This window comes from Lontra canadensis, unplaced genomic scaffold, assembly GCF_010015895.1.
Source record: "Lontra canadensis isolate GAN:19392208 unplaced genomic scaffold, GSC_riverotter_1.0 scaffold11, whole genome shotgun sequence".
Lineage (NCBI taxonomy): Eukaryota > Metazoa > Chordata > Mammalia > Carnivora > Mustelidae > Lontra > Lontra canadensis.
The window spans coordinates 17,102,419-17,114,761 of NW_022631005.1; the positions used below are offsets into that span (position 1 = coordinate 17,102,419).

The window sequence follows — 12,343 nt, forward strand, 5'->3', positions numbered from 1 at the left end:
GACAGATGCTCTCATAACATGCTGATGGGAGTATACGCCAAATTGGTACAACCCTTCAGAAAGTTGGGACTATTGATTAGGATTAGATGTATGTATACCTATTTCCAAGACTTCCAATCCTGAGTATGTATGTAGCAGAAACTGGTGTGAATGCTTACCTAATGTCTGAGAATATTCAGAGTCACGCTTACTACAGTAGCCCTCAAATGGAAATAAACCCCAAATAACTATCCTGATCAGAATGGAAAACAAAAATGAATTGCGATCGATTTCATACACTGAAACAATACACTGAAATGAAAAGAAAAACGAAACTACTGCTACCAAAAACCCCCACAAAATTACCGCTACATACTACATGAAAGAATCTCAGAAACGTAATAATGAGCCAGTAAGACAGATACAAAGATACATATTAACACATTTATAGATGGACAAAGTTAATATATATGGCTAGAGGAAGGAGTGGTACCTTTGGAGGGGAGGTAACAGTATTTTAGAGAAGGCACAATTGAGGATTCTGAGCAGCATAAATGTTCTAGAAGTTTCTTAATGTGGGTGATGGCTATACGGGTTCAAAATAATTCATCAAGCCACTTATTTATGATTTGCACTCTTTTTGGTATAATACATACATTTCTTTAGTTAATATATTTTTTCAAAATTCCTGTCCCCACTTCCCATTTACATGATTATGAAATAAACAACTATTCTTGTTGACTTTCTTTGCTCCTTCTCAGTATCAATTTGGTTCCTGCCATACTTCATTTCCAGAAACTTTTTTTATTATCTTATTTAGCAATTTCTAACAGTGATGTTTAATGCCTTTTTTCCCCTAGAATTTCCTCTTTTTTGATTGACACCTTTAATTTTTCTTTCTCTTCAGCTTTATCTGCACAGACCACCCAAGAGAGCTATGTAAATCTACAGTTTAAAATCACTTCTCTCAACCTTCCATTGGGAATGGGAGAAACTGTCTAGCCAGAGTATAAATGAGCATTAGAATAATTTTGATAACGGTTAAATTGAAGTCTACTCAATCCCAATTTTACTCCCATAGTATCCATCAGTTCTGTGCAGTTACACTGAGATGGAACTGCTCATTCTTACCTTCATCTGACTGAAGGCTTAATCAGAGTGTCACATGGTAGGCATTTATTATACTTTTTTTAAGTAAAAGCAAGCCTGAAAAATACTGAGAGAATGTTTTAGCAAAGTACTTAGGAATGAGAATTACATATAGCACCTAGGTAAACAAATTTATTTTGCTTTTCAATTGGAAATAAAATGTCTATCTGAGCCACTTTCCATAGCTTCATGTTTGTTGAGGACAGTGCAAGGTGTAAAGGAGCCATCATGGAAGCAGAATGTATGCAACACAGCACATATTTTACAGTCTTCCTTCTCAACACTGAATTCATGAAATGGGTCCAGCTATCCCAAATTAACACTTGTAAGAAGAGGTTTAGAAAAGTCAAGTAACTTGCCTGAGATCATATAACAATTCAATGACCCAGCCAAGATTTAAACCTCAGACTGTGATTCCAAAACCCATGGTCTGTCTTCTATCTTCCTATCTCATCTCAATGAAGGTTAATGAGACATGCATGCATACTAAGGGGACCAGGGACTGCTGATTACTTGCATAACATTTTAAAATATAATTTTTTATTGACCTCCCTTTATTTTGGTGTTTAACATTTAATGCCGAAATTAAGAAGACATTATCTTTATATCTTTTGTAATGCACCACTTTCACACTTATCCATCAAACCAGTTAGAAGTCATGGCTGGAAATTCCTAGAGACTGCTGATAACAGTGCTAAATTTCTTTTCATTAGTTCTATTCATTAGCTTCAATAACTGAATATATTAAAGAGACCTCACACATATATTAATCCCATAACTTATTAATGTTCAGAACAAAATTCCATTGTCATCTTTTTAAATGCATAATTTCATTGTTGAACTAAATAGAACTGATATTTAAGGATTTTAAATACAAATTATAGCTGCTGAATATTATTACTCTAATTTCTTTTTTTTAGGCAAACAAAAACTAAAATAATTTTTTTTCTTTTTTTTTTTTTTTTTACAAACATACATAAAGAGACACAATTTCAAAATAGTAAATGATGTTATGTGTTACTTGGAAAAATGTAGGAAAAAACTCTCATTATTGGCAGGATCATAATTTCTCAAATCTTAAGAACAAAGTGGCTTTTCTAAAAGTACACTGTGTCAAATGCGATCTATTGTTAACTTTTATTCTGCATCTCCCTTTTTTCAAGCATCTAAGTTTAAGTGAGAACTGAACTACATTGAGAATGAGCACGACAAAGTCCCAGAGTTGTGCTTCTAAAAGTGCTGGCATATACAGTTATTATCCGAAGTATTCTGTCTCATGCCTGCTGAAGGACTAACTCAGTACCAAGGACATCACCTTGTAGGAAGCTCACCTGTTTTGCTTATTAGAGGCAAACTTTGGGAGAGCAGATGGTAATGAAGTGAGACAACAGAAGTGACAAAGAAAAGGTTTAAATAGAGATCCCTAAAGCAAAAGAGTACATATTTTTTTTTTAATGCAAGTCTTACTTTTTTTTTTTTAAACTCTTTAAATAGCTTTATAAAGACACACACACAAAGGTTATTTCACTAGAAGTGCAGTTAGACGACTACTCAGTAGAGTGATGTTTGGGGCAAGGTGGGATGGGGAAATGGTGTGCATACCTTTGCTTGTCCAGCTTTTGTGATGGCAGGTATATTAAAGAGCTGTCCAGTGTAAAAATGCAGCCCACTGAACAGGATCACTGCAATCGAGTCTCCTTCCTTCTCAATTACTTCAAGAATATCCTCTGTTTTCAGTGTTTCTTCACCCTAAAGTTGAGTCAGGCACAAGTTACACCTAATCCACAATAACAAATTTGTCACATCATATTTCCAATCTAAAATTCACCTTGAGTTCTTGCCCACATAAGAACAATCAAAGAAAAGGTTTTTTTGTTGTTGTTTTTTTTTTTTTCCCCAATTAATGGTCTTCAAAAGTCTGGCGAGAGAGCAGCGTTTCAGCATGCCTTTTGCTATTATAAGAAATGATAACAAAATAGTAAAAAAAAATATTGTCTTTGCAAAACCCTACTTGCTTTATTCTTTAGTTTTTCAATTAATCTTTACTCTTTGCATGCCTACAAATTGTTTTCTCCTTATTCCCATCCAATAAAATACCAGGAAGTATGAGAAGCCCCTGAAATATTAAATGGTAAAATTTTCTTGGAAATTATTACTCCATCACATTATGTTTTCCAGGATAAAAAACATGTACCTTTCACCTGAGTATAACCTAACCAAGAGTAAACTCTCCTCCACACCAGTCTAAAAATCAAGCTCCAAAAATGAAGGGAAATATCAGTAAAACTCAGTATTATCATGGTTAATTTTTCCACTTCTCCCCAGCTAAGACTAATGATCGGTTACTCAGTGGAAATTCTGAGTGAATTTAAACTTGGCGTTGCAAACAACTAGAGCAAAAAGCAATCAGCTAAACACAAAGTATCTCCTTATATCTTAATCATTCTTATCCATTTACAAAGTTTTTATAAATTTTCTCCAGTGCTAAATCTGACATAATTTTTGAGGTCAAAGCATCATTTACTCCATTAATATTTGAAGGAAGCTCATTAAGGTATTCATAAATTTTCCTTCAGTTATTTTTAATTTTTGGCAATTCTTGCTATTTATCAAGTACTGTGTCTCACAAATATAGCACATACTTTAGTTTCTACTAGAAGTCTGGAACTTATTTACAAAACTAAAATCTATAAAAATAGTACTGATACTGAAATCTTTAAATTATTAGCTGATACGTATTTTATATGTAAAGAGAAGGATCCCAGTAATTCTAAGACAAATTCCAAGTAAAAATAGTAACATGGCAATCCAAAACTCTTTTTTTTCTTAAAAGAAATCTAAAATGGTTTGTCCACCATAATTTCAAAGAGCAGAAGATGAAGAACTATATATACTAATTATTTATTTAAAGAATCAGTATAAAGCAAAAAAGAAATGTACGGCTTAATGGTAGAATATAGAATAGAATATAGTTCTCTCTGATGCTGACCTGCTCTAATCTAGTAATGCTAAAGAATGTTCTCAAGATTTATGATTAAATCATGAGGTTCCATAACACTTACCTCTTTCAACATTAGAACTTCTGATAAATTAGTGGCTATCTTCATTTTTGCTAGAAATTATCAATTTATATATGACACATGAAATAGATACCCGGTCACAGGCATGAGAACTTTCTATCCCATTAATTGACTGCATGTTGGCAAATAGAACTAAATGGAGTAGATTTTAATTTCTCAAAGTATTCTGGGTTGAAAGAAATAATTGTTCAAACATTGGCTTAACAGCCTGGGAGCATCATTTGTGAAGTCTACAATTTATTCTGTGTGGATCTCTTGGTGCCAAATTACACAAGCTGCAGGGTTGGTATGTCAAAGTCTGTACAACTTGGCCTTACATCTCTATTAATGGAAAGTGCACAATTATTTTAGATCTTGAACATACGCCAACCCTGATAAGGTGCTTCCTTTGTTACCTGTTTAAATATGAAGGAATTCCAGAGAGATAAGGTAACTTTCCTGAAGTCCCTTACCCAGTAAGTTGCTGAGCCTGGGACTTCTGTGGGGTCTAATAGCCATGCCAGAAAGCCCAAGCTCTTTCTGCTACACTGCATCCCTTTCCACACCCCCACCCCATCCAAGTACAAAGGAAAATATTTGATACTTAGATTAAAAAAAGATATAAAAGATAGGCATCATTCAATTTCAACAAATATCATTTTAAAGGTATCCAAAGGCAATGGTATTTGAAATTGAACATGACATAGGCAATTTACCATCCCTTTCCATCCCACTAAAGAATATGGCAAACTCCAGTGGTATTCACACGAAAATAGTTTGCTTCTGACAACCCCTCGAAAAATGAAAATACATATACTTCCAAGTTAATTCTCCATTTTAAGCAAAATGAGCTAGCAGTAATACAAGTATACGTCTTTTATACGTTCTTGAAAGTTCCATTAAAGTAATGGGGATAATAAACTTCTGAGGAAAATGAAGAAAAAAATCAATACTAAATAGAAACAGAATGAATATTTATTTCTCTTTCTCATATACCTCTCTTGGCTTTATAATCCTCATACTTTTCTCAGTGTTAAGTCCATGAAGTTGAAGCTGTGACTCAATAGCGTACTGGAAAAGAAGAATGATTTATTAAGTCAAGTCCAATGCACAGAAGTACATTGAAGTAACTCTGAAAGAGATAATAAAATAACAATAAAAGCATATTATTGTATTAAATCTAAAGTCAAGGTTAAAAGTGACTGAAAAGAATACACCAGAAAAAAACTGCTTAATTTAATTTATATGCAGGAATCAGAACATTCCTTGAAACATTGTATCTTAGAAATTGGATGGAAGCACAGGGGCCATCTAGGCTTCAGGGAGTTCTAAGAGATCTGTAGAAGATATTAAATCTCCTAATTTAAGTCAAAACTGGAGTTTACAAAATAACCAGAGTGAGTAGTGTGGACTTGTTACATTTGAACTAGCTTATAGGAAAGGCTTATCCCCAAAAGAGTAAGCTAGTAAAAGGAAAGAACATCAGAAAGTTCCCTTCACTAACAGTACAAGATATGAATGGGAACAAGAAATTTAGGGACCCTGAATTCTCTCTCAACATCAGGGTTTTGATCCTTTTCAGTAAAGTAATGGCTATTGATTTGGACACAATTAAATGATGTCGAGTTTAACAGTTAACAGTGATAATAGACAGAAATCAAATTTCTCTCTAACACTAAAAATGAAATAAGCAATTTTATCCATGTCTATGTCTGGAATGATCAAGTTTCTTAAAGAAGCAAGACAATGAATCGCAAGAAATATTTTTAATCCTTAATCAATGTTTTTTTCAATAATAAAGCACCAATAATTATGCTAGCATGCTATGGACAAATTAAAGTTTTATTCTTATTCTATATAGCTAAAGGGTTAAGCACTAGGGTATGTATTGATTTGACTTCATAAAGTAAAACAGCAACAAGAATTAATAAAGCATTTATAACTGCACTTGATTTAAACCAGCAGCTCGCTCAATGTTTTTAAAAAGACTAATAAATCAATGCTCCCATTCTATCCTTTCCTCCCCTAACACATGTTTTACTTGGACAAAAAAAAAATAAAGCTACAATCTATATTTTAAAAACACCTAATCAAAAGCATTTGACAGATCTTTTTCTTGTAAGGTTACTTGGAAAAAGACTGGAGAATAAACTGTTCAACACAGGCAAGTGGTGTGCTCTCTAGGAAGAATAGAAAGAATACAAATATAATTGGAAGAATCCTTACATGATCTGAAGGGAAGGCTTTGGCTTCCAGAAGAATTTTATAGCGTTTTGGCGTAGGCTTAAAAAAGGATAACTGCAATGAAATGGATTTATTGAGAAAACCATTAATGTACAATTTATACATTTGTTCAGTTTATACCATACTTCCATTTTATAATCCTGGCATTTTAAAGGCCTGACTCAACGACACATCTAGATGTCTGTCAAGGGTTCCTTTCCCAATTAGCCTTATTTCTAGTGAATTATAAAATAAAAGAAGGGACTGGCTCATTATATTTACCAATAGAAAAGCAAATGTCAGAGACTACATGAGACAAAAACAAATTCTCAAACTTTACTTAAATTTTAATTGAAAAATTACCTTTCCAATGCCTTTAGTGGTAATTTCTCTATTGTAAGACCGAATACCATGTTCTATGTAAATTTTATTTTATTTATGGTGATTCATCTTATGCTGCCGATTTGGTTTCTGGTACATAATATTTCCACTGCGTTATTACTTTATAGGATTTTATCTTAGGTCTAACTGGAAGGGCCTCAGCCCTAACATGAAACATTTGACATTTCTAGAGGCACCAGGGAGAAATAGCTCATTTGTTCAAGGGAGCCCTTCCTTTCCCCCCACAGTTCCTAGATAATAAACACTGCCTGCCAACAGTAACAATGAAATGATTGCTACTGTTGACTTAGTGTTGATCACTGGCCAACGTGCTGAAGCAATTTTCACATATTACCACATTTCACCCTTTTATATGTGTAGCAGGTAGGCATTTTTTTTTAAGATTTTATTTATTTATTTGACAGAGAGAGAGAGATCACAAGTAGGCAGGCAGAGAGAGAGGGGGAAGCAGGATCCCTGCTGAGCAGAGAGCCTGATGCAGGGCTCGAACCCAGGACTCTGAGATCAAGGCCTGAGCCGAAAGCAGAGGCTTAATCTACTGAGCCACCCAGAGGCACCTCAGGTAGGTATGTATTTTTGTCTTCATTTTCATAACGGAGAAAATGAAGACATAGAAATCACCAAAACTGTGTCCAAAGTCAGATGTGAAGTAACTTAGCTAGGAATCAAACCCCGAGGTATCTGAACTTAAAACTATGCTATTTACCATCATGATTAACATACTCTGTGAACGTGTTCCCTTAGGGATATTTAACAATCATGTCTTCATTTTTATTAAAATAAAATATTAATATATTCATTGTGTGCTTTGGTCACATAGACATGTTTCCAAAAACTCACTTAAAAATGAAATAAAATTTTTTCAAAGCCTCAAGCGGTTACTATAGACACCATATTCCAAATCAAGTATATATTTGACATTTTAAGGTATACATATTTATTAAGTACTTAGGAAGTAGGAAGCACTTGAAATACAGTAACTCTTTTAAGGTATTAGATCCCTTTTCTCCAATTTCATTCTATATTCTAAATCTTTCTTAACCTATTCCCCCAAAATTTGTCTATAAAAATATAACTGATCCAGAATCCAACCCTGCTGAAGTCCAGCATACTGGCAAACTATCTTTCCGAAGAGCTCAGTGTTTGCTGGCATTTGTACATCATTTTGTGTGCTGGCAAGCAGTTTTGCTTTTAACCCACTGTGACTTTTATTCCTTGTATTCTGAGATAAGAACTGTTCATTATTCTAACTCTCTTTGCAAGAGTCAACTCTCCCATGATTATGAAGAAGCCCTTCCATCATAGTCCAGCCTTTCCTGGTAAAAATGAAAATAACCTCACAACTTATTTTTAAATAAGTAAACCACCAGATGCTCATGAATTAAAGATAGAAAAATGTCAGATTCTACAAATGAGGGTATACTAAACATTGGTGGGAAAGGATACTTACCAGTAGAAGATGTAAATTAACAGTCAAACCATTCATTAGGGCAATTTCTTTCTCATTGGCTCCTGCAAAGTAAACACATCATAATTTAGATTTTTCTATTAGTGCTGAAGTTACTTGGAAAAACAAAGTAGGGTGGCTTCACTCCTTCATCCTTAATGCTTTTAGAGATAAGGACATATTTGATGTGTCATTCAAAGAAATGGAAGTTTTCCCACTTGACTCATTTTATCAAACGATATCTGGACTCACATGCACACAGCTGGCTAAAATCATATTTACTTTTTGATATAGTAAATAATAGCAACAAAATAATGACACATTTGCTTTTTCCTATAAAATAAAAATGATTTCTCCTATTATCAGGTAGTTTTCCAAATTCCCATAGAGTACATTTTTTTGGTAAATGTATCTCAAAAGAAAGCAGGGACAATCACATTTTTAAAGCTAGTTGTTTCTAATACCCAATTAAAATGCACCTTTAATAAGAGAGCTAGTTTGCCAAACATACTTCACTGTTATTACAGTGAGATATATAATCGTTTGTAAGACAAAAGAGCTAGAAAGCAAAACACAAAGACCTAAATAGCTCTGGGATTTATTCATACACACTGAGATGCAAGATAATTAATACAGATAGGTATTATCTGATGGGGAACACATGCAAAATTAAGATATCCTCTACACAATCGTAATCTGATCTAATTCTTAGTAATGAGGGCTTGCATACTAGAAATAGACCCAAAGACAAAGCATACACTGGATACTTAAGAACTCAGAGTTTAACAACAACAATACTTTCATATTTTTAGTTCTTACAATGTCTCGCAAAAGCATTTAGACCTGTATAATAGGAAAATCTCTTTAACTATCACTGACAAAAATAGGTTTTGTGAGGGGCGCCTGGGTGGCTCAGTGGGTTAAGCCGCTGCCTTCGGCTCAGGTCATGATCTCGGAGTCCTGGGATCGAGCCCCGCATCGGACTCTCTGCTCAGCAGGGAGCCTGCTTCCTCCTCTCTCTCTGCCTGCCTCTCTGCCTGCTTGTGATCTATCAAATAAATAAATAAAATCTTTAAAAAAAAAAAAGGTTTTGTGCCATTGTTTGTAAAACTATGCGAGGCGTTAGGGAAAATGTGTAATACAAGTCCTGTATTTCACATCCAAAGAGATACTTCTCTTAAGAGTTCCATTTTAGAGGAAGAGATAGCAAGTAAAATGATTAATCTAATATACAGGGAGATTTCAGGGTAAGTCCACTTGAGGGCAGGCCACTGCAGATAAGTGTATAACTTAGGAATTTCTATTTCAACATAGCCATCTAGTCGAGAAAAACTTCGGATTGCATTTAACAGATGGATTTCCCCATTTGACGTGCAATGTTAGTAAACAATCAGTTAGAGGCTGTATCTCTGGTCCTTGTAAGGTGAACAGTGTCTGAAGTCAAGGCACAGTGAGACCAAGCTCATCCTATATTCCTAGCACTAAATAAACTTTGTCCTAGACATACAAGAGATAGGAATATGATAACCTTATGTTGCATACAGTGGCATATGTCTTCTCCTACAATATGAAAATCTTTTGGAAACATGTAGAAGAAATGCTGCCAGCTTTACTATATTTATTTCTTTGCATTATGGTATGAATTTATCCTGTTATCTCTAAAATGAAGCATTATCTAAGATATCTAATCTAATATCACCCTTAAATTCGTTAGCTCTCCACGTGCATCTTTTCTGAGAACCACTTATTCCAAAAAATATTTTGGCAGAGAAAGTGAAAGGAGAAAAGGAAGGAAAACCAATTTTATAAAGAGAGCAGAATTCATAGAAAGAGAAGCATTTGAAGGAATGTAATGAGAAGAAAGAAGAATTCATACATGAGTTACCCCCAAATGAAAACAAAGAACTCGGAGAGGCAGGAAGGGAAGGAAAGTTTGTAATGGAGGCTGGACATCCTGTTTTTTGCTTTACAACTGCATCTGACTCAAATAATTTCACATTCCTTGAAAATTTTAGTCCTCCAAACAATACACTCTTCATTTTGGATCAAAGAATGTAATGAACCAGATGTGCTAGGCTCAATTAAGGTAGACATACACTTGACCCTGTGCTACCTACTCCCTCACTTTCAGTGGCATACTAACACTCAGATCAATTCTTTGTAAATAATCCCTCGCTGACTTGAATAATTTGTCTGCTACCATGCACAAAAATGATCTCATCTTAGAACACTCCAAATTCAACCAAGCACTTCACGAAACGCTCACCTCACTTGCAACTGAACTTTGTGAAGGAGATGGTCAGTCTATTTAATGTGTGTGCATATGTACACAGCTCTATCTGAGGACGATGCAAATATTAAAGTTTCAGGACATTAATGCAAATGTTTATTTCAAATATAACCTATGGACACTAAAGAATCAAGGGTTCCTAACACCAAAACACCACCCATCAAACTGATTTTTAGCATATTTCTAAAGGAAAATTTATCTATTTGAACTATCTCTTTTGGTACAAATTGCATTTCTGAAACCAAGAGCTGTTCTTGTAAGAGATTTCAGTATCATCAGCATCCCATAAGAAAATAAAAAAGAAATTAAGCAAACAAATTCTTCCAAGTTACTTTCCTAAGAGGTTTTTTGTTTTTTTGTTTGTTTGTTTGTTTGTTTGTTTTTTTTTTTTGAATTACTGTTGAAACATTGAGAACTACAAGTATCGCAGGGCAAAAATTTTTAAAAACTTCCTGAAAGCTTATCAAGATTTGAAGAGTCTTTACTTTAGAAGATCATCTACAATTCACTGCAGTAAATGTCAAGATGTGAATCACTTCATCCAAGATGGGTATGAGCCAGGGTTCTCATCTGTAGAGTGCCTTCCTGCTTGTTTATTTATTGAACAGATTTTTTTGCTTTACCACAAGGTGTGACTTAGTTAAATACAAGTAGGACCTTCTTACCTCAATGCCTGGCACGCAGATGTTTACTGAGTCATTACTATGTGCCAAGACTTCTAAATATGTTACTTGTATTTTTTTCACATCTTCTTCACAGCCACACAATAACTTAATCTACTTTAATTGTCCATATTTATCAGTGAGGAAACTGGCATCCAAAGAGATGAACTAACTTACCTCAAGTCTCATAGATAGGAAATAAGACAAGATCTTAACTCTCTCTTAGGAAAAAAAAAGATTAAAACCTTTGTTCCAGATTATACTGAGAAGCGTTGTCTACATTATCCACTCCCTGTAAATCAAATACAGGAGGCCCATGTTCATTACCAACATTCCTCTGCATCTAATTTTAATTTAATTTCAAAAATTTTGCCAAGAGATGACAAGGCCCCAAGCTGCTTAGTGTTCAGTAAGAGGATTCATGATGATCTCCGAACCGCCATCCATGTTCTGTCTAACTGATTAAGCAGATGCAAATGTTACTGTGGATTTGCTTATAAGGTTATAATCAGGCTAAGTCTGAGAACTTTCCACTCTTTCAAGTTGTAAATTCCCGTGTCCTCCAGAAGTGGCTATGCATGAAGGTTTGTTTACTGGAGACAGCTTCTAGGGATTATTGCTTCTCGGAGGGTCAACCCCAAGTTTCATAAAGCAAATTTATGTCCACATTACAACATTTTTATAAGCTGAAATGCATGTATCTAGCCCTTTATGATTTTTATGTACCCAGGGAGAAGTAGGCCTAATAATAATACTAATAACATTCTTCAGCAATTCTATTTCTAGCATCTTGATAATATGACATTAATTATAAGGGAAACTTATTCCATGTTTTGCAGAATTGTTGGCGCTATATAAAATGTTTTATTAACAGTTTTCTTTCTCATCCAAAATTGAAGTTATTTTCTATGTCTATGAAAAAATACAATTGCTCATTGTCTCCTCCTCCTCTCTATCCAGTCTATCAATTCGTATACACAGTAATTTTTATTATCCTCCTGTTACTTGTTTTTGGGAAATTTTATGCTGAAATAAAGACTATGGTTTTAAGAACCTGGAAGAGTCGATCATTGCCCCAAATGTACAATGTGTCTGTTTGCTCATGACACATCTGTGTAGCTTATAGGTAGCA

The 12,343-nt window shown here is 34.3% G+C and overlaps 1 protein-coding gene across 5 annotated transcripts in view; it reads right to left on the minus strand.

Annotated features, from left to right (window-relative positions):
• The window catches only part of KYNU (kynureninase), a 122,552-nt gene that overhangs the window by 53,147 nt on the left and 57,062 nt on the right, over positions 1-12,343 (minus strand). For all 5 annotated transcript variants that reach the window (XM_032856133.1, XM_032856136.1, XM_032856134.1 and 2 more), the window contains 4 exons: positions 8,263-8,324; positions 6,414-6,485; positions 5,184-5,258; positions 2,731-2,877 (listed from right to left, as the gene is read on the minus strand). In XM_032856133.1, the coding sequence (XP_032712024.1) occupies positions 2,731-2,877; positions 5,184-5,258; positions 6,414-6,485; positions 8,263-8,324 (356 nt within the window). The remainder of the gene's footprint in view (positions 1-2,730; positions 2,878-5,183; positions 5,259-6,413; positions 6,486-8,262; positions 8,325-12,343) is intronic.